Consider the following 23,656-nt stretch of genomic DNA (forward strand, 5'->3'; position numbering starts at 1 on the left):
AATACAGTTTGTAAGAAAATGTGCAGAAATGTCTGAACTCTCACAGGATTGTAGTTACCTCTTCACTTAGGGAGACCAAGGCATTGCTGTGACGAGCTCAAACCGTGTGTAGATTCCTTGATAGAGTTTCCTATAGTTAGTACCTGAATAACCATTGAAAATAAGAAAAGAGGTTCAAACAGAGTACACAAGACTCCATGATGGCTGATGTAGGCTTACAAAGGAAGAAATCAAAAGAAGCACTCCATGTGATTCTGTGCCAGAATATTTGACTTCATATTGAAAGCAGGTACAAATGGAGTACAAGTGCAGTCAGAGACTGGAGTAACAGTGAACTTTCCTGTCCCTGAAGTCAGCTAAAAACTCTGGAAGCAATTCTTACTTAAAGATACCTTTTTTTCAAAGTGAGGTAACTCTGTGGAGGGGTTTTGAACAACTATTGTATGTGGGAATTGCTGACTGCGTGTATTGCCTGTGAATTTTCTTGCATTTATTTGAGCAGAGGAGAGCAGTGCTTAGGTCTATATGCAAACTTGTTTACTCAAATAGTGCTTGTGCTTATACAGTTGCTTGTCTCATGGATAAATTCTTCCCAGGCTTTTGCAGTGCCATCATTAGGTTTCTGCTGCTTGGTAGCAGAGAAGAGTTCATCCAAATCCATGTATCACAAATAGTGCCTTCTTTTCAGAGCTGCAGTCTTTTTTCCCAGCTGCATAATTGTCAGTACAGACCAAAGAGCTAGGAAAATTTCTACTGCAGCATTTTGAGATCTGCCACAGTTGTGTTTCGCTAGGCTCTTGTAACTTCTGCTTACAGTATGGAATAAAGTGAGGACAAGATTTATCCAATTTATCTGATTTCAGATTTATTGCTGCAGATTTTTAAAAAAGCATACTTTTCTACATGGAAAAAATGCATGTTTCTTGCTGCTGCTCTTGTTAGGAATGGAGACCTGTGACATGATGGCATCATTCAGTAGAATTGGAAATGCAGAAGAAAAAGGTGCTTTATTGTTGTTGAGTAACTGTCTGGCAAATATCTTTGTTCACTCCATGCACCTCATCCATTATTTGTCTGTTATAACTAAAATATAATTTTAAGGCTTTTAAAGCAAAGTACTTCCATAAAACAACATGAAGAGAACAAATAGTTATAAATGGGGAAGCCGCTGTTTGTCTACAGCAAATACTTCATGAAGACTGATCTGCCCAGTTCACAGTACAGGCTGAACATGCAAGATTGCTGGCAGGATGCAATGAGGAATGGCTGGCAGCAGGGCAGGCACCAATTGCAGGAAATGGCAAGCAGGTTCAGCTGCTGAAGCAGGTTGACAGTTATGCTGGAAAGTCAATCCACAGGTCATGCCAGTATCCACAGTAGGTCAGGTCCAACCAGTATCCACACCTGTAGGTCAGGTCCAACCTGACCTAATGAGGTCAGAGTCCTGTGGTCACTAGGCAGGTGCAGGCAGATGGGACCAGGCAGAAATCAGACCAGGAAATCAGGTCCAAGGGATGCAGGCAAGCACTGGAACACCCAGATGGAGCAGGATTAAAGGCCCTGGACTCATGAGCAGGAGTGTGGGGGTTGAGGCTCCCAGGTGAGGCTGGTAAGGCCCACTAAGACTTATTGTATTCAGGGTCGTTATTATCCATTGTCAGGCTTGCATTGAAACAGACTAAAATAATTACAGAGGCTGTGCCTTACTGAACTTTTGTTCAAATTCCTCATTACAAATGCAGTCATCACAGCAATGAAGAGTCATGTAAATTTTCTTGTACTTTTAATCTCCGTCTCTACAACTGATCAGAAACAGGAGCCAGACAATATTAGTGCTCCCTTTGCCACAGTAATATATGAGCTGTTCCTTAACTGCAACAGCAATTATGTTTTTAACAAAAATATCAAGCATTCAAGCTGTATTGCTAGGGTATTTTAAACTAGTATTTCTTCTAGATCCAGTAGTCATAACAATAATGAGAGCAATGTCCTGGAGAATCAGAATTACATGAATTTTGCCACTTTATTGACCTAAACATGAATAGCAAGCTTTGTGAAAAACCACAGTGCCTTGTCCACATCAGTACTAGTTAGCCATAGGAGACACAATAACTTCCAGTGTGGACTGAGAGAATGGGTCAGCAAGTAAGATCAAGCAATAGCACTAGCATACCATGTAAAAATAGCTTTAGTAGTACTGAAACTAATCTGTTCAGTGGAATCGATCAGAAAACATCATCAGGAAACAAGCTGGTATCCACAAAGAGATTAAATTAAGAACAGAAGCTGTTAGCATGTATCTGATGGCAGCATGTACTTTTTTGTTATTTGAAATTGGCGCTCATGTTTACTTTTTCAGGATCAGTTGTTTTTTTTCTTTAGACTCCAAGGTAAAATGGTAAAAGTACTGGAAGTTCTTGCTACTTTCAGATCTTGTATATAAGCTTATCCTAAACTTTCATGCTTTTCTGATCTTGTTATTGTGTCTTTTAACTAAGCTTGGATTTGCATAAAAGTTACAAACAGAAGTTTAAAAGCTCTGAGGTGGAACACAATAAAGAACAATTTCCAGCACCAGAGATGAAGAAATACTGTATTCTGAGTGGGCCCTTGAAAAGAGAAGTGAATATATAAACTCTGACATGACTGTGTGTTTTTTGACTACTAACCTTGTGCTTTTCCTTTTGAGGCAGATGACACATCATGCTGTATCACCTAAAAGTAAGGCAGTCTAGCATCTGCCAAAGGCCGTTTTGGTAGTGCTTGCCACCTAGTGGATTACTGCTTATATACACATATGAGCAGGATCATCTGCCACAAAAATAAACCATCACACTATTAATCAGATTAATATTTGGTTACATCCTGCAGAATTTGAGTACTACTTAATGGATTTTTAAATTTTGTTGGAATTAAAAGCCTGTGAAAATTGAACTACAAATTGCAAACATTTTCAAAACTTTTATATGACAACTGTATTTGCAACTGTGACATGACTTGGTGACCAGAAAAATATGAAATTTGAGAGCCAGTAGTAAGTGTAAGTGAGTAGTCAGTGTAAGTGGCCATGGACTCAGCTGTAAACTCAAGCCCCATGCTAACATTTGTTGGCTGAGGCTCTGATGAGTGCATTTGGTGAACATAACTGAGCTTGTTGAAATCTATACCCATTGTTTCTGCTTCTTCTGTAAGAGTTTGCTGGGGCCCTGTCATTTTTTTAGGTTTCTGGTTTGTATATAATAGTAACTCAACGTTACCTCTTCTCTTCTCTTAGCTGAATTGCCTGGGATAGTTGTTATCCATTTTGTTGACCTGGACTTGAATTTCTACCTGACTAATAGTTTACCCCTCATTACTGCCCACAAGTCTTACAGAGATCACAAGTGTTGCTCATACCATAACACAATGCAAAGATCTGTATTGTAAGTTACAAGGGTTCCATCGACTACTTAAAAAAACCCAGTTTTTCCACACAAATGACTCCTGTAAAAATTTGAGTCCCCTCTTTCAATTTTAAATGCAATTGAGCTTTTACTGAATTTTTTATTAATCACCATACTTTAAAAACATGGACTATTTAACCAGAATTTTCCCCAACACATCCAGCCTACAGGCAACAGTTAAGGGAAGTTCTCAGCAACAGGGAATTGTCAGGTTTGAATACAACAGGTTTTCTGCGACGTTGATGTTTGTAATAGTATTTTTTATTATTCCATGATGATGAAAATGTTGGAAAATTTTAGCCAACAGCTTATGGTACTCACAAATAATTTATGCTCTACACTTTCAGGATAATTTCCAATTAAACTTATTAAATTCAAGAATACCTTAATTCTTAGTTGTTACCAATACGTTCATACAGATGATTTTACTTTTATAGCATTTTATGATCACTAACCTATTTATGACTAACTTGATATGCGGATGTTGAATTGGGTAAGATTCCATGGGGTCTGTGCTTAGTGTGGCTGTTACTTATCTGAGGGTATTTCAGTCTTACAGTGCATAATGCATACCATTATGTATCAGAATTCTTGATCTTCCCATATTTGCGATGGCATTCTCATGATAAGATAGTTTTGGTTTGTTTTTTACCCCCCTTCTAACTGCTGTGAGGAACTTCTGTTATGATCAGAAGATGAAATATGAATTGTTTATACAGTGATTTTTTTCACTTTCCGTTAAATACTATGTTCCTAAGACTACAGAGTACATAAATTTCTTTATAAAGATCATCATAAATAGTTGAAATTAAGACATGTGTAAGAAACTTTGTACAACTCTCCTCCTGTTTTTAAAAAGTAATTTACAAATAATTTGATCTTTATCCAAATTTAGAAAGTTATATGACCATAATAAAAATCTGTACTCAGTACTCAATATAGTACCATAATAAAAATCTGTACTCTGTACTCAATACAGTACCACAATAAAAATCTGTACTCAGTAGTATCACAAGCTCAAAAAAATCACTTTTATTAGTACATAAAAAAAAAAGAATAACAAAAAGAGACATTATAATTAAATATTTGCTCTCATCTACAAATAAGCACTTTGGATAATAAAATAAATTTTTAGGTTCTTGTGAACAGTTAGAAACAGAGGAAGGAATTTTCTGAAATAAAAGCAATAGAAAGAGACTTCTGAAATAGAAAATATTTGGCAATATCTCTTAGTCACTCAATAAAATATCCATGTAAACAAGTAATACATATTTACATTATCATATGCAATATTCTTGGTTACATGTAGTAAGAAGTACACATGTAATTACATTCAATTTTAGAATCTAATTTGCACCATCATTTCTCAGTTCCTTAATGTTGGAAAAAACACTCTTCTGCTTCTGTGCATAGTACTGCATGACAGCATGTAAATATAGTATTTTTTTCCCAGGCATCTTAAGATAGCACTTGTTTGTTAGGTTTTGTAACTTCCTGGTTTTTATAGGAATCCAAACCTGGAATGTAAGCCCTACAGTCATGTTCCCGTAAAAACAACAATGTATATGATTTCCAAAGATGCCTAAAAATACCCATGAAAAAGCTAGAGTTCTACCTTCCATTTGTATCTCTGAAAATATACTTTTTTCATTTCCTATGTTACTGCTGTATTTATGTTACTCATAAATACAGGTAAGAAAATTTGCATAAAAGGAAAGTTGATGGAAGGCTACTTTGAGGAGCATGTTTTGACTCTACAAATACCTATTAATTTTTATTTAGCATTGAACTTACCTCTTTTTTTTTTTTTTGCAAGGATACATAGAGGCCTTTTTAATCAATTTAAAATTAAGCCAAAAGTCTATAGTATGTTTTATCAGTTTTAAATTGCACACACCAAGGTCGATCAAGGTTTAGGAGATCACAGCTACTGTATCTTATGGGGACCTTCCAAAGATCAGAAGCCAGAATCCCACAGTTCATGCACGTGAGATATCAATTAGCACTGATTAACAATTCCCCAGACGGAATCTTCCAGCTTCCGCTGAGTTTCTACTATCATGTTTCACCTCTAAGTTGAAAACCAAAATTATGTTCTGGGAGGCTCCCCTCAAAAGGTTGCTAATCCTTGATTTTCAGTTAGTTTTACGTCATGGAATCACAGAATGGTCAGAATTGGAAGGGACCCAAAAGGATCATCGAGTCCAGCCCTTAAGCAAATGGCCCATATGGTGTTTGAAGCCACAACCTTGGTGTTACTTGTACCTTGCACTTAATGAGAATAGAGAAGAAAAGAAATGCCACCATTCTTTTTTCAAGTAGCACTCCCCTTGAACAGTACATGGAATTCAACGGAAACCAGAAGGAATGCTGGTTATTTAACAGCATATAGAACCAACCACCTAAAAGCTGTTTATTTCAATACATTCAACTCAGTGCTGTAACAAAAGAAGTCAGAGGTTCTGTGTTTTTTCCGGTATGCTGTTCAGTTACTTTCTTCCAGAACAATCCCTAGGCAACTGACTACCTTCCATACAAACATAAGCTTTTATTATGTGACCTATGCAAGGATTGAGTGAGCTCATTTTCACAGGTGGATAAGACACAGTAACAGGCCAATACATAACAATTTAAAATGTTGTTGCTTGTGTGAGTGCAGTATAGAAAGCTGCATAGTAAATTACTGCAAGTGAGCTCATTTATTCACTTCCTCTGTCATGCTTCACTGTTTGATTCATTGCACATAGTGGGACTGGAGAAGTGCTCACACATTAGATTAGCAGTTTAGGTTAGTGTTCCTTCTGTCATACCTGAATTGTACATTAAAAGCAGGTATTTTCTGCAGTGGAAAAATACACTAATGTGAGGATGGTCCCAGTCACCCACAAAACTATAAGTGAAACTATAGAACTCTGGGATGTAGTCCTTGAGTACCAAATGGTACAGCAATAAAGTTTTTAAAATATTGTATTATGCTAGCTTTCTACACTGCATTTGCCAAAAATCAAATAACAAGAACTGAGGTACTTCTTGTCAGAGAAGACCCAAAATAACTCATGTCCAAAATAGTTTGTACAAACACACAGTGAACTACCAAAATGGCGCATTTGTTGAAGGGTAATGTATTCAAATGTTTTTAAAAGCTGAAGTAGATACAAATTTATGTAGTATTTAAAAAGTAGGAAATTATTTGCTGTCTGAAACTATCTATATTCCAACATGAACAGTGGTTAATTTGTATTTGTAGTGGGCTCTGCAGCTTTTACAAGAGATAATAGAATGGCTCATCATTTTGGACATGTGCAGTCCAAATAATCTACTATAATTATTCTTCCATAATAGTAAAAGTATAAATATTGTCTGTATCTGTGAAATTAATGAATGAGCATAATACATTAATACTTCAATTACTAGAAAGAACTATAAAAGTAAAGTGCCAGTAGGGACTCTTCATTATTTAGAGAAAATTGCATTATTTGAAACAATAATTTCAAATTAAAAGATCATAGAGTTTGTATAGATTGCTTACATACTAAAGCATGTCTTCATGCCTATGATAATAATGCTTTTGATGTCAGTGTGGAGATACTCAAATTGGCTTTCAGTTAAAGGTAACATTTGAATAAAAGAGCAAAGCTCACCTATGTGTTAGAGAAAGTGTTTCTCACTTGAAGCTATTTTTTTTCTGTGAGACTGATAGCAGATTTTTTCTGGTTTCTAACCTCCTAAATTCTAGTCTAGTACCCTAAATCGACAGAACTGTGCAATCAATAAAGATACTAAAATGCTGCCTTCTGGGATAAAAGGAAGACTTAGTTTTAGTGATACATTTTTCTAAGTGTGTTTCTATAGGTTTTCAAATAAGACAAATTCTGCATTTGGATGTCTTAACATTTCTTAGATTACACTAATAAGTGCACATAATTCAAAGCCAAAAATTGTCTGTATGCAATGTATTTGGTAGAATCTGTTGAAAGGCCAACAGATACATTCTGATTTTTAGAAAACAAGACCAAAAACTCACAGAAGTTTCTAAAGGAAATATAACCTTTTATATCTAGCAAACTTTTCTCTTTTTTTAAAATTAAAAATTTTAGAATAAACATTTTTATGAAGCAACTGTGTAAAGTGCGGAATTACTTCGAATCCCATCGAATATAGCAGCCAGTGAGGGGGTTAATCAGCTAGAGAAATCAGAGCTTTAACAAAGTGAACATTACCAGGAAATTTAGGTGTGACAAACTAAATTTTCTGTATGGCATACTTTGTGGCTGATTCATAACCTGCAAAAGCACTCAAGAGCAACATTTAGTCTGAATCTTGTTAAATTTTTCATGACTATAAGAGATGTAAGCATTAAATTAAGAAGTGATATGTAAGAGAGTTTCCAATTATGTGATTTTCCCATTATATGATGCTCTTGTTTTTTAAACAAGGCATAGACTAGTCATGGACCAATAAAATATGTTTGGGACTTCCAGGAGTTTAAATCCATATGCAGAAAACTTGAATATGTTTCAGCAAGCCATACTAAAAATGAACCCACAACCTACTTACATATTGATATAACTACATTAGAAGGACCCTCACCTGGGAGAAATTGGAAGTATAATAGTACTTTTATTCTGTGCATTTTCTTTACATAGTTGATCTTTGTCCTGCTTCATCAAATTTGATGTTTTGTTTTCTGGCTTCTTCAGTATTGCTCCTCAGATCAGCTTTATCTGCGTTACTACTGTTTGTCATTGTGGATTCTACTTCTGTGCCTTCAGGATTTGCTCCAATGGGGCTCAGAATTTTAGCATTCTCTTCTGGGGGCCGCTTCCAGTAGGGCCTGCTTGCCATCCACAAAATAAGTGAACCAAATATGACAAGCAAAAGACCAAGACAGTTGACCAAAGTTGCTTCTGGTGGGGATTCACTGTATGAAGGACTGCTCCTTTGAAAGGGGAAAAAGAAAGAAGAGGTCAGAAAAGATTGTTTTAAAGACAATCCTGGTCTAAAACCAGCAGTCTCCTGCTAGTTTGGTCTTTTTAATACAAACAAAACAAAACAGTATCCCAGTACTGGATGCTTATTATTCTGGGCAAATGGAAGTATATTTGCAATGAATAACCTTAATAAAGAAGTGGAAGCAAATACTTACAATCCAAATATAAGTTTTTCTGTGATTCCCATGAGAGATGTGGCAATCACTGTTGCAAAGATGGTAAGACCTGAATAAGCATGTATTGGCATGACAGCTGCACGGAGATGAGCTGGGGCAAACGGGAGCAGAAAGACGGCGAAACCACAGAACAGCTACAACCAAAACAGATTCATAGTTAGGGCTAGATGGAAAACAAGCTGCACTTCTCAAGCAGAACAAAAATAATCATAAAATTCCATTCTGAGATGTCTTCAGGTAAAAATTTGAAAGTAATTGGTATTTCTATTTTTGAATGTGTTTCCTGTCAGAACCAAAGGAAAATCTGTATTAGCACTTGGAAAACAGACATTAAATATTTTATAAATCATCCTACATAATATCAGTGTCCAAACTTACTCATAGTGCTGAAACTCCAACCAAACTAAGTACTGAAAACACAAGTTTTCAGTGTCACTTATTCACTGATATAGTAAAGGTGTGAGGAGCCACATTTTTACAGGCTCATCAAGTCCTGTTCTCTGCTCCTGTTGCAGATTTGCACATAAAGGAACATCAGAAGGCAGTCTAACCTTCTGACTTGAGTAGATTAAATAGTTTCATCTTGTTAGAATTTCAGTTACATTCAAGTGCCTATCTTTAGAAGGAGAATGGTCTTTCAATATATTGATCACATGGCATTTACAGAGTGAAGACATGTATGGGTGGCATCAAGTTATTCAGGGGACATTAGTCCTCCTGTTAGCACTAATTCTGTGATGGCAAATAACCCATCATGTCCCATGGTTGCATCCACAGGCTTGCCCAGTCATGCTGAGGTTGCAGCCCCTCTTTAGTTTGTTTTACTATTACTCACCCCTGCTGCTAAATTAGACACAGTGCATGAATTTGTATTTCATCCTGCTTTACCTCAGTCCTTGTTTTATCTTTTCATAATGGATTAGAGAGCCTGATATTTTCTCCCTGGGAAGCTTTTTAATACACCATAATCAAATCATCTCTTAATCTTAGATCTGCTAAACAGCTGGAGTTTTTAAAGTCTTGCAATGGAAAATAGCTTTTCCAGCCCTCAAATTACTTTTCCAGAATTTCTTTGGGTTTGTTGCTTTTATTTTTCTGATAATTTTTTAAAATTAAAAAAATCCATAATATTTCATATTAGTTTTGCTAACGCCATCTTGTTTCCTGTTGTCACAGCATTGTGAGAACTCATTTAGAGCTTCATGTCCTTTTTGAGTTCTTCTTTCTAGAGACATCATTTTCCAAGAGACAGTCTCATTTTACATTTTTGCCCCATTCATAAATTTATGTCAGTGTGCTATACTGTATTAACTTGCATTTGGCCTAATTACAATATAGTTACAATCTGGCAGGCAGAGTATTATGCTCACATAGGACTGACATGCCCCTTCTGGTAAGTGCCAAGGGTCTTCTCTGTTAACAAAGATACTTACTGCTTTATGACTATTCTTTATAGTGTTCAGTCACTTAACAAACATCAGTCTCTGACTGGAGACTTACATCCCAGATTGGAAAAAGGAACACCAAGGATCTTTTGATGTGACAGGCAAGGCATTAAGTACCATTGATCATGTTTATAGTAGCAAAATGAAAAGTAGAAGTAATATTTTAGTCACAATTCTTCATTTAATCATTAGAAAAAATACTGATACTCAGTGTAGTGGCAGCACAGACTTCCTTGAAATAACTACAGTATTAGGACAAACTTAATTTAACATTGTTTTTTCTTATTCATTCATATTAATACTTATTACTTTGTTCAGCTGTAGAGAATATACTCAACAACACTGCAATATGTTTTCTTTTTTTTCCTAAATGTTAAAAATACTATTTCAACACTATTTCCTGTACCTCTTGGCCTGAGCAATGAAGAATAAAGTCCAGAACCCAAATCCCTTAGCTGAGGCTTTTTTGTGCTTGATCATAGATAATTAAGTCTTTTTTTCTTTTTAGTGTTTTCAGTGAAAAAATATTTGAAGGAACAAAATAAATTTCCATACTGTTATAACACAGTATAGGGAGTTCAGCATGTATATGCAGAAGCATCTGTATGTGTTCTGTACATTTCAGGGCATGGTTGCTCTTCTTTGCCAAATGCAAAACACATTAAGTTAGCTCATTTTACATTACAATAATGCTAATTCTCTGCCAAGAGGAGCAGTTAAAAGCACGCCACAAACATCTATCAAAGTTCTGCTGATTCAGGCACTAGTAGCTCATTCAGGTGTCAGATCCTTTACATCTCTACTGCTCCACGAACATCTATCAAAGTTCTGCTGATTCAGGAAAACTGGTTAGCCACTAGTAGCTCATTCAGGTGTCAGATCCTTTACATCTCTACTGCTCCCTGGTGCACTTGTTCTGCTGATTAACAAAAGTCTTGAGGCTAAGAAGTGACTACTTAAATTTATGATAGCTGAAAAAAAAAAAGCTGTTACTTCATTTGAGACTTCCTTAATAAATGCTCTAACTATATTTAAATATGCTGCCAACAAATCAAGTAACTTACTGTAAGTTCAGGAGTTAATATGGCTTAGAAACACACTACTGTGCAACTGTATTGTAGGTTAATGGCCATTATGCCAGCAAATAAACAAAATAGGCTTAAAAATGCATTTTTCTTCAAAGTTAATGATCGAGTATTTGTATATTTACATGATAATTTGCCAATTCAGAGTGTAAAATGGCTATCCCAGTAGTTAAAATGTACTAGCAAGAGCCTATTGTGCCTGAATTACCTAAAAATTCTTCAAATGTACAACCTGTTTATAAATTAGTTAGATTCTGACCTGGAGAGCATAAAATATAACAGCAGTCAGCCCAATCCAGCTGTGCAGACTGTACATGTTAGGAATGTTCCGGGCATTGTGATAATCAAACGCAGCTACCATAGCAACAATTGCAAGAATCATAGCTATGGTATTTAATCCAGCATGGATGAACTTCATTAGGAGCTTGCTGCACTTCCAGGTCCAGGGCAATCTGTACACAATAATAGCTGAAGAAAGAAGAGAAACAAATTTAGGCCTTATAGAATAATTTCTTTCAGATGTTAATAATTACACATAATTCACAGAGTTACATGGTAAATTACAGCAAAATCCAATCTTAAGTATTCTAAATAGTCTATTAAAAGGTTTTTTTTCATACACTTAGCATAGCATACTCTGAAAATACAACTGAGGCTTAAATATAGCTTTTTAGGGATTTCTTCTCAATTATAAAAAATCCCACAAACTTTAATGTGTTTCAAAAAATACCCCAGTAAACAACTTGGTATCATCTTTTCCTCAGTCATTAAATTGATTTAACAGGGATTTGGCATAGGATTTTGATTTTTCTGTTGCTAGTCACTTGGGAGCAATATAGCCTGATTCTTGTTGAGAAAGCGTGTAGGATTATTTTATAATACTTATTCTCTTTGCAACTTTGGATAATACTATTCTCTAATTGCATAGATATTTGTAAGACTGTCTATTACACTGATACCAATAAGACTACTTTGAATGGGAAAATGCTCTTCAGCATTAGGGAATCATAATTTGACTTTAGAGGCAAAAGCATTTAACAAATACAAGTCTGCCACCACTGTTAGACAAATGTAGGGAAGCTTTGCCTATACTTGAATTAATAACTCTAGCAGACAGTGTTTTTTCCAGTCTGAACAAAACAATAATTTCCATTGCTCTAACTCCAGATGATCCATAAAAATAACTTAACCTAGAGCTGCTTCTTGCCGAGTTTTCTCCAAGATCCCTGCTGCCCCTGTCACAACTGTCCCCTGTCTGTCAAACAATCCAAATGCTTTCCACAGGGGGCACAAATGGGCCAGACTTTATCACTGAAGCTCAAGGTAAATCTGATTACAAATTAGATAGTAAATCTGGATGTGTGACAGCACATAAGTATATTCACCTAACGGGACACAAATTTATGAGGACAACATAATTTGAGCAATAAAGACTAATGCCCCCATCTATAATGTCTTGCCTGAGCAAAGTCTGAACTCCACTCAGTGATTCATCACATCCTAATTTAAGGCTTCTGCTTATGAAATTACAGTGAAAATTTTATATATAATTAGCTATAATACAAAAAGGAATAATAATTTATGTAAGTTTTTTTTAAACTCTGTTCCAAACATTAAGAAATAGGAAAGTATTATCTAAGTGATTATCATGTACCCTACTCATTCATTACTTCTCCATAACCCCTGCATTTTAGGCAAAAACCATAGATTATGGAAAATAAATAGAATATTATCTCTGCATGTTCTGATGAATAGTAGTAATTGACAAATTCTTTTCAAGTTCTGTTCACACTTTTCTCTTAAACTTGGATGCATTTCAATAAATACAGTACTACACTAAATAATTCACAAAGAAAACTGTTTACAAGTCAAATCTCCATACTATGATCAGATTTTAAATCAATGTATGCTTTTACACACTGTGTGAAAATACAATACTGGAATGAAAGCATTCCTTAAATATATACAGCACTTAGGTTGGTTTTGGCTTTCTACTTTAAAAAGCAACAATAGTAAATCCAACAAAATCAGGAAGATAGAAACCTTCTTTGTAAGATGATTTGACTGCCTTAAAGTAATCTATTACAGAAATATGATTCTGCACACCAAGCTTATCACCTCCAACAGTTCCCAAAGTGACTTTACATGATAATGTTAGAATCATAGAATCCTAAATCACTAAGGTTAGATACCTCTAGTTTAATTACGTCTCAGATACCTAAGGTTAATTACCTCTCAGATAACTGAGTTTGACCATTAACCTATCACTGCCACATCTACAATAAACCATGTCCTGAGCACACGTGTGTTTTTTGAGCACTTCCAGGGACGGTGATTCCATCACTTTTCTGGGCAGCTGTTTCAATACCTGACCACCATTTCAGTGAAGAAATTTTTGCGAGTGTCCAATCTTAACCTCCCCTGGTGCAACTGGAGGCCATTTCCTCTTGTTCTCTCACTTGTTACTTGGGAGATGAGATCAATCCCCACTTGCTATAGCCTCCTTTCAGACAATGGTACAGAAAATAAGGTACCCCTGAGCCTCCTTTTCTACAGGCTAAACACCCCCAGCTCCTTCAGCTGCTTCTCTTCAGACTTGGTGCCAGACCCTTCACCAGCTTCACTGCCCTTCTCGGGACCTGTTCCAGCACCGCAGTGTTTGTCTTGTACTAAGGGGCCAAAACCTGGACACAAGATTTGAGGTGCGGCCTCACCAGTAGCAGATACAGGGGGAACAAGCAGTGCCCTGGTCCTGCTGGCCACGCTGTTTCTGATACAGGCCAGGATTCTGTTGGCCTTCTTGGCCACCTGGGCACACACTGGCTCACATTCAGCCAGCTACCAATAATATCCAATAATATTAGACTATTATTAATCAACTTAGTACTGATGAAAATTACTTCTAATTTTGTAAAGCAGATGTTTTAAAAGTCCCCAAAACAAGTTTCAACATCCCATGAGGATATGCCAAATATGTCCCACAATATTGTCAATAATTTATTCATGGTGCAGCAGAGTACTGGACTTTGTATGAAGAAAACTTAATGAGCATAGGTCCTGGTTTCAGTTTTTAAAAAAGTCTTTGATCTCAGAGGGTCAAGTCTGGGCTAAAATTTTTATATAATATTTTTTTGTTGTCATCTAGCTGATTTAACTTCCAAAAGCACTGTCAAACTCCCTAGTCATTTCTCCACATAGTCTCAGATTTCTGTTTGGGCCTTGAATTTTCTAAGTTGTTTCCCATAAACATTACAATAGGAAACCAAGGAATAACCAACTAATGCTTTGGCCAGTTGTTAACAATACCTTCATTACCATGTTACATGCCACAGCCCAGTCTGGGGAACAAAGGGGAGAGAAGGAAGATTCACCTTTCAGTGAGTACAAGCTCTTAAAAACTTACTCAGATGTGATGTGTAATTTCATGTCATAATTAAAACAGCCTAGGTTAAAAACACATACAGAATTATGGTGATGTTTTGGTGATGACATGGTAAAGCAGCCTCATGAAGAGCTTTCTCAAGGCAGAGCATTTCTAGGACTGTTAAGAAATTTGACAGCCTAGACACCCTGGCCTGAGCTTTTTGACTCAGACCTTACTCCTGTTTTGAACTATGATTTTAAAGCACATCACACAGGGCAGAGTTACCCTGCAATATTTTTGTATGGCATGGGACATCTGTCCTTTTACAGATGTACAGGGCAAAATTCTAGAGTTATTGACCAACAAGACAATATTTCCAGCCTTTGTAGAGACTGTTAAACTCAAGAAACAATTAATTTATTTATTATTTAAAATCCTCTACTCAAATTTAACCAAGTTTTTTTTAGCTACACCTTCCTACTTTCAACTACTTAAAGATTTATCTTTCTTGTATGTGTCCAAAGAGGTATCTGATTGCTCACTCTCATCCAAATTGCTTTGAATTCAATGGCAGACTTCCATCAGCCGAATTTGAATCAGATTCACAGTGGTATCTTATCTGTTGTTATTGCATCTGATTTACTACAATACCCCTTCAGTCTCCAGCTTTGCTTTTCCTATTATGTAATAGGACTTCCTAAATTATGCTGTATTATTATTGAATTCCTTGTATGCATGTGGTTTCTTAGCTGTGGTAAACTTCCATTGATTTTACATACATCCTTACCAAAACAGAGCTTGGGGCAACCCCCTTTCTCTGTGTCACAGGGAAAAAACTGAGTTTCAGAGGAAAAAAAAAAGAAAATACATAGGAAAAAGCTGCAGAAAGCCTCTCCCTATTTTCTTCAAAAGTTCTATGCTTATATGATATATAAAAGTTCTATGCTTATAAAATAAAATAGGTTGAGCATATAACATAGTATAGATCTTAGTAGTGAAGTTAACAGGTGGTTTTTATTGCTTATTTATAGCCTGAATGACACTTCCTGTTGAGCAATGTTATGTAAAACAACTTCAAAATATGGTTTATTGCTCAATACTGGTTTGCAGTTTGAAGCCAAAAAGAAGCTGAGAACAGCCCCACTCCCAGTGAAAAACAAAAATTTACAGTGTATGTTCAAATTGCAATGTTCTCTTCATAGCCAGAACAAGGCAGCCTTCAGCATCTTCCAGCCTTTTGACTGGCTGGAAGTGTAATGGGAAAATGTTAGTCCATGGCTGAACTCTATGAAATCCAAAGTTGATTCATTTAAGAGATATGCTTTACAAAACAATTCATCCTAAGTCTAGCCTGAAGAACTGCATTTTTAGTAGTGCTGGTGGTGCTACGTTTTCTGTAGCAAAAACCTTGCTCCTGGATCAAATTCTGTGATACTGAACTTTCTCTTCTTGGGACATGAAAGAGAGCCTAAAGAGAAACACTGCTCCTGGATCAAGTTCTGTGATACTGAACTTTCCTTTCTCTTCTTGGGACATGAAAGAGAGCCTAAAGAGAAACATTCCTAGGGCAACATTTCTGGCATTTCGATTTTCTACTTGCATAAGTTCCAGCTGCCTAGGAAAAACACACCTCGCAGGCGTTACTCAAAGTGCACGGCAATCCCCGGGCCAGGATAAACAAGTGGTTGCCGAAAAAAAACCCCAAAACCACTCAAACCCCGTATGTAGCAATTTTGGCTTATTACAAGGCACTCTTTGTCCCTTCCCGGGCGTGCTGGCTTCCCTAAGCTGCGGACCGATTGCTGCGCTCCCGCTGTGACCCGCTGTGGCCGCGGGCCGGCTCCGCCCGGAGCCTCCCGCAGCCCCGGCCGCGCCACCCCGGCCCCAGGCAGGCCCGGCTCCCCCGCAGCTCCGCGCCGGCCCGGGCCCCCACGCACCGATGCCTTGGATGAAGACGAAGCCCGTGACGATGAGGACGGGGTGCCAGTTGAATTCCGCCGAGCTGCCGTCCCAGCTCAGCCCCTCGCGGTAGTGGAAGACCCAGACGAGGGAGAGGATGACCGACACGAAGCCGACCAGCAGCGCAGACGCCAGCAGCGCCAAGAATCGCCCGTAGCCCTCCATCTTTCGAGCCCCGTGGCGGCAGCGAGCGCGGCGGAGGAGAGGCGAGCCGGCGGCCGGGCGGGGTCGGACTCGTGCGCGGGCTCGGGTCCGGCGGGCACGGCACGGCTCGGGACGGCACGGGACGGGACGGACTCAGCAGGGGCGGGAGCGGGGCGGCACTCCGCGATCCTCCGCGCCCCTGCACCCTGCCCTCTCCGAGCGTCCCGGCGCGTTCAGAACTCCGCCTTAGAAAATAATTTTCTGTGTCAGCCTGTCCCCTGCCATGGTGGCTGTCCGACTGTGCTCCCCACGGCAGGAAGGGAGCGGGTGGTCACGGGTTTTGTGCCGAGAGGCTGTTGTGGAGGTTGGAGAGTTCACGGAAGCACCAGAAAGATAAGCTACCACAGTCAGAAGCACTGACCGATAAAGTAGGAGTGCTGTTATGAAGAAGACACAGCGCACACAGAAAATGCAGAGGAGAAGCGCACTTAAAAACACGGATGTACTTACCTGGAGCACAGTCTTGCCATCATGATCGACCCCTTCTCACTGGATTCATTGAGTGCTCCAAATACACTACACATACTAAGCAGTTTCGTATGTGGAGTCTGGCCTAAGTATGCAGGAGGATGTGGATATTGTTCCGTTGAATAGCACAAATATATCAAATATCCACTAGCAAAGAAAGGGAATGCATAAAACTTAGACAATTGCAATAGGTATGGAAAGACCCATTGTAGGGAAGTTAGAGAGGAAAACAGAAGGAAAAAAACCAGAATTGCAAAAGAAACAATAGACCTGACAAAAATATTACATGATAGATTAGACCAGTTTGTCAAACCATGTAGTCAGCAGTTACCTTTTGTTTTGGTGTAGAACATTCAGCTGGCTCTGAAGCCTGTCAGCTGTGGTAGGAGGATATGCCTAAACATATATTCAGCACTAATTTTCTGGTATTTGATTAGCTTACTTTTAAGGTATATATAGTGTTGAACCACATATGAATTAGAAGTTCATTAACTGATTGAGAGAAAAAAAATACTATGTACTCTGGCTAGCATTTGATCTCTCTGGTATCTCACACTTAAACTGAGGCCTAGAAGATGACAGGAAACGATTTTATGAAACTTAAAATAGTTTCAGTAGAATACTGCCAATTCAAACACTATACTTACTAAAGTGTTGGAAATATCTGCATAGAGACGTGAAGACCAAGCCAGATTGGAGTGGGATGCAAATATCTTTCTTTGTTGTCTTTAATCTCCTAAAAATACACACTGACGTTTTAAAGAAAAGCTTGAGCAACACTCGTATAAAGATATTTAGCTTTAGTTTGCATGGATTTGGTGTGACCTGGCCTCAGGATTTAACTGGTTACTCATTCTACTCACAATGGAAAGTAGAACACTTGTATTGTTAAATTTCATAAATCACAGCACCTAAGAGCAGATCCAAGCCCTAAATCTTCTGCTGAATGCAATCATGAACAATCTTGCCAGGGTGCCAGATTGTCATTAGCTTATGAGGCACACAGGTCATCTTAATAGTATGGTCAGAAAAATTATTGCCTGCTTGGTGCAAATATCAGATTGGTGCAGAATTAGAAGTAATCCATAGCACAGCTACAATGTCTGAGTGGATTTCATGTTTACTTTGGGATGGGAACTCAACACGATACAGTTGACTGCTGAGGGCTGAATGACGCACTTGAAAATCTGTTGGAAAATAACCCCCCACAAAAAAATGAAACTACCCTGTATGGGGCTTTCAAGTCTCCTTGCAAGGATGCAATAAACACCTGGTTTTGTTAATCATTACTGTGGATAGTTCATAATCTCTACTCTTTTCCAGAGCTTCCTAGAGACAATGATATTTTCTGGTACATTGCCAACTGTGTCTGTGTGTATTCCCTCTTAGCAGTTCTGTTGGGACATGATCTAACATGCACTTCTTTCTTTGGGTTGCTGCATTGTCAGATGTAGGATAACTGTGACTTCAGACCTGGAAGAACTTCAAAATAGACAGACAAAAAAAGACCTACAGACAAAGGTTCACAGATTATTTTGAAGAGGTAACCATGGATTCCTGCCAGTGTTACGTGTATGGTACTTGGCAACTGCTGTCATCATTGCTATACCATTCATACATTTTGAGAGCAACAGCCTAAACATAAGTGTACATAAATGCCTATCTAAGCAACACACCATGTCACCACAGGCCGTTATTTTGTGCTTGTGATGTAAATTTTTAATAGTGGAAGTGTTTCTAGTTTCAAGTGACCAATAACTGACTTGTTAGAACTGTACTAGAATAAGATTAGAGTCTCTTTTATCAGCTACAACTTTGTATCTTTTTCCATGCTGGACAAGTCATTTAAGATCTAAGCCTTAGACCTGCATATTCCAGAAAAATTACAGTATCCCTTAAAGCATTTGGGTGAGTTTTTCAGAAACCTGGTGGCTGTTCATTTTATAAACAAACAAAAGTACTGAGATTGTCCAGTCAGTTTTGTTCTGGCAGCTAATTTAACTGACTGTTGTGGAAGCTTTAGAAATACCTCTGTAGAAGTAATACTTCTTTGTCTGTATAAGGAGTAATACAGACAAAGAAGTTCAAGTAATTAGTGTTTGAATGGCACAAACAAACCAGGATGACCCTTTTACTCTTTTTGGTACTGAGTTCCATGCCTAAGCAACAGAACCATTTGACCGTTGCTATTGAGAACATCACTAATTTGCCTTTGCAAATTGTGACTGTGAAGCAAGACTCTTCCAATAAATGATTTTGACTTATTCTCTGCCCTAGAAGGAGCTTTTGCTGAGATAAAATAAGACACATAGTGCACCTTTTGTCTAGAATGTTATACTGGTCATAGGCCAGTCATTGTTACTTGTGCAATGAAACTCTTTCAATCTATAAACGTTTTGCTTCTGTGAGTTGTAGGATGTTGTTATAACAATTATTTTGTAGAAGCTTTTTGAAGTTGTGAAACTGTGGGACAATAGTTGGACTTGTCTAAGCAAGATTATAAGGTTTTACTACTTTCATTTATTTGGCTTATGCTTTCTTATTTTCTTCCCTACCACTCACCAGCCTTGCCAGTGAGTCTGTGCTCAAATAACAAGAGAAAGGCAGGATAAGATGTGCACTCTTTTCATGCTCAAAGCAAATCTTATCAAGAGAAGTCACTCCTTCATATATTTTAAATTTCTAGGCTGGGCAGTTCCACCTGGGTCTCTAAACATCTATATTTATCAAATACAAATAAAGGGCTAGCATTTTTGGGATCCCATTTTTGCTTCTCTGTCCTCTCTCCAGTCATTGAGATGTCACAGTGAAGTGGAAAATCAAAAGTGATTTTTTTGAAGTAGAAATGCTGGAAGTATGCTGCTTTGGTCCACAAACCAAAATGTTCCTAAGACAGCCAAAATCAAGCCAGCTTTCAGGCAGTACAAAGAATAGGCAGTGGCATTACAAAGGGCTAAAATAGGAAGAGCATGGTGTTAACATCCAGGAGTTTCTTACATTTCCATTGTCCCAGAGCATGGAAATGTGTACAGCCATGCTGCAAATTCCATGTTAGAGGTGAGCAACATCTGAAGTTGAGGCTAACTGCAGATACAGAAGATAATAGGGAAAATTGCCAATGTATGAGTCTGAATATGGAACATCCAAGTAAACACGTTAACAGAATCATTTTACTGCCTGTCTTCTGGCAAGCAGCTGTTACTGGGGACTGTCTGGAGAGCCTGCAAGCCTATCATGTGGAATGCATTGCTTTTCCTGCAGCATCTTAAGTAAGCCAGATTTCTTGAGTCACTTTGTGGAGTAATTCCAGTGAATTTTAGCTTTCCCTACCATGTTTCCTTTTTTCTTCCTGAGAAGAATGTGCCCTTACTCCTCCCTAAAAATATTATGTTCTCAACAACACTATTGCTTTTCCACTCAGGCAAGAATACAGCATTTGTACTCCCAGTTTACTAAATGAGTTACTAAGCTACACCAAGTGGTTCTTAGCAATCACATTATTGTAACGCTTCACTCTGCTAGGATACCTAGTTCCTTTTATTAAAAAAATCACTCCCAAAAAAAAGCAATCTATTTTTTCAGTTGTTAATCTTTTATTAGCCAAATCAACCACTTTGACTACTTTATTAAATCTATAAATATTTGAATACACTGACATAAAATTATTTTCTATATTATTTCTAAATCTTTCTATATATAATAACCTGAAGATTTTGGTCATTGTTTTGTAATTTCAGTAAAGGAGAAATAAATACCATAGTTGTAGAAATGCCAAGTCTAGCAACCAGAGAACTTCAAGTGATCCTCTCTGAATTGTTGATACAAGTCAGTTATTATTGGTGAGGCATTGCTACAGACATATGAGACAAAGTCCAGAAAAAACAAGCTCTCTAAAGGTTTTGCAGTGTACTAATACTTGTCAGTTAGAAAATAACTCAGTTCCTGTTCTATATATTCTTTTGTGGTTCAGTCTTAGAAAACCAGTTTTACTACTTACCCTTTTTTGCACTTACCATTTAGGATTTGCTCATTCTGGCAACAGCAGAAAGTTTGTTTCAAACAACCTCTGGTGAAATCCAACATGAATTCACTAGTCCATGGCCTTTTTAAGTACTAGACCAACATTTTGCTTTTTGTAGGCAGAGTGCTCAGAGACCATGTTTTAAGCAGCAAACAGCAGTTCCTCACAACTGTTCTTTCAGAAAGGACTCGGCTTACATGCCACCCTACACAGGTGTCCTTTCTAGCACGTATTCCTTTAAACAACCTTTATTATAACTGGGAACCAAATTAATTTATTAGCTGTTCCATCTTGTGGGATAGCTGTTACAGTTCCATAAGGAAAAAAATTCTTGCTGTTAAGTTTTTGGCAATCTTCAGTTACTGTTAAATAATATGAAAAGTCTTTTTCTCAATAACAAGAGGAAAAAAAAAGACAAAATGAGAATAAAATGAGCAAGAAACTGTGCTGTTAAAGTAATTGAACATAAGAAAGAAATATTTTTCCACACTGAAAATGCAGAAAGTTTGGATGAAGTTACTTAATTGTGAATGTTGGCAAAATTGGCTAAGATCCCTTCAACTCTATGTGTGAAATACACATTTGAGAGTCTTTCCTCACATTAAGAGTTCACTTGTATATTTACATCTCTCTACATATGTATATATGATCTTTTTCCCTTGGGCATCTAATGCTAGTGAAAATAATGGAAGCATAGGCCATAAGCCTTTCAGGTTTGATCTTTTAAAGGAGGCACTTGAAACTGCATTTGATGTAATTAATTGAGGCTTTATCTGCATACTTTGGAAACCATGGCATGAGTGCTAAGCACCCCCTGAAAATCACAGGAAACGAATACTCAGTTTCATGCTAACAGTTCCTTAGTCTGATTTTTGTAAAAAAAAAACCTCTCAGTAAATGGGTTTCCTGATCATAAAGGAGTTAGGTACTGCTGAAAAATCACAGGAAACAAATACTCACAATTTCATGCTAACTGTTCCTTAGTATGATTTTTGTATAATAAAAACCTCTCAGTAAATGGGTTTCCTGATCATAAAGGAGTTAGGTACTGCCTATGAGAAGTAAAGAAAATTTTTGTCTTCTCTTACTCTAATTAATCTAATGCATTAATTCACATTTAATATCAATTTGACACTACACAACAGTATAACCCTGCCAGCAACAGTGACTAAAAGATGTTTGCATATGAAATCTCTTGGCAAAGTAAAATACTAGCTTTTTTCCTGAATTTTGTTTAGAAATTTAACTTGAAGTAAAAGCAGTCAATTCAGGTAAGCTGCCACCAAGCATGCAAGTATTTGTATTTGGTATAGATACAGTCACTTTAAACAATTTAAAAACCACTGGTTTGTGGTCAGCAATTTCCTCCCATTTAAGCACAAGTTTATTTTTAGAATTTTCTGGGTCCCTGCATAAGTACAGAAGGTAACTCACAGCTTGAAAAGCACATACCATGAGCATTTCATGATTCCACTTTAGTGTGTTCCAGACTGTAAGGAGGATGCCAAGACACAGAAGTGTTCAGGGATACTTTTTTGTGATTCTCTGTTCTCAAATAGCTTTCAAGGTGTTTTAGAGTAAATAGAAACCTCTTCTGTTTCTGAATGAAAAACCTCTATGTGGGACTTGCCAGATGGAATTCTGCCATTATCTGTAGTGCGGCAACACATTTAGAGTGACAGAATTTCTTACACAAGACCCAACCTTCATCAAATTCTGGGTTGCTTTTGGTCATTACAAATGGCTACATTAAAAAAAAACCAAAAAAACAAAAACAAAACCAAAAAAACCTGATGTACATTTATAGCTGACTGCCACTTTGTAAGTCTGCCAGAGCTTGAAAGTTAGCCTTGTCTTCATGACTCTTCATATGAACAGTACCTGCAGTATTTAATAAATGAAATTTCAGTCTTTCACTGGGAGGAACTGCTTCAAAAAGCCAAACAGCAATAAGCGTAAAATTTAGGTATCTGCTTAAAAGTTGTGTCTTCTGTTTTAAGAGTACAGCTTCATATATTACTGATATAGTTACTTATAAAATAGCAGGTAACGGCCAGGTGTTCTTTCCCAGACTCAAAGTGAAAAGTTATGGAACATAGGGTGGAAGTTGGGTGTTGCTGCTGCCCTTTATTTCTACTGTTGTTTCATTATCTTGTTAAATGTCCTTTTTGTGTTGGTTTTTTTTCTTTCTATAATTGTAATTCACTTTTTATTTTGCATTACATTTTCTTTAAAAACTCACAACAGAAAATTTTTATAATTTTTCTAGAGCTCTTCTCTATTGCATCATCTAGAATGATCCAACTTAATTAGTAAAGGCCAGAGCAAAAATAAATATTTGCATTTTGAGTTACCATGCTTATGATGGCAGTGATGATAATGAGTTCTGCTTTAATGTGCTATGCTCCTGAGCCCATCACCATGAGGTCTACAGCCTGTGTTTTGTTCTTGTGGGTGTTTTTAAATTTAAAATGAAAGCTTTCATTCTGCAGATTCTGAA

At 37.3% G+C, this 23,656-nt stretch overlaps 1 protein-coding gene across 1 annotated transcript; it reads right to left on the reverse strand.

Annotated features, from left to right (window-relative positions):
* Positions 1-4,452: 4,452 nt before the first annotated feature.
* Positions 4,453-19,512, reverse strand: LOC120497354 (cytochrome b reductase 1). Its single transcript, XM_039698723.1, has 4 exons — positions 16,442-19,512; positions 11,400-11,608; positions 8,590-8,744; positions 4,453-8,382 (listed from the first exon to the last, which is right to left on the reverse strand). The coding sequence occupies exons 1-4, from the start codon at positions 16,626-16,628 to the stop codon at positions 8,082-8,084; spliced, it is 852 nt and encodes a 283-aa protein (XP_039554657.1). The 5' UTR covers positions 16,629-19,512; the 3' UTR covers positions 4,453-8,081.
* Between the last annotated feature and the right edge of the window lie 4,144 nt (positions 19,513-23,656).

The sequence above is a fragment of the Passer montanus genome, unplaced genomic scaffold, assembly GCF_014805655.1.
Source record: "Passer montanus isolate IOZ18808 unplaced genomic scaffold, ASM1480565v1 scaffold1, whole genome shotgun sequence".
In the NCBI taxonomy this organism is placed as follows: Eukaryota; Metazoa; Chordata; class Aves; order Passeriformes; family Passeridae; genus Passer; species Passer montanus.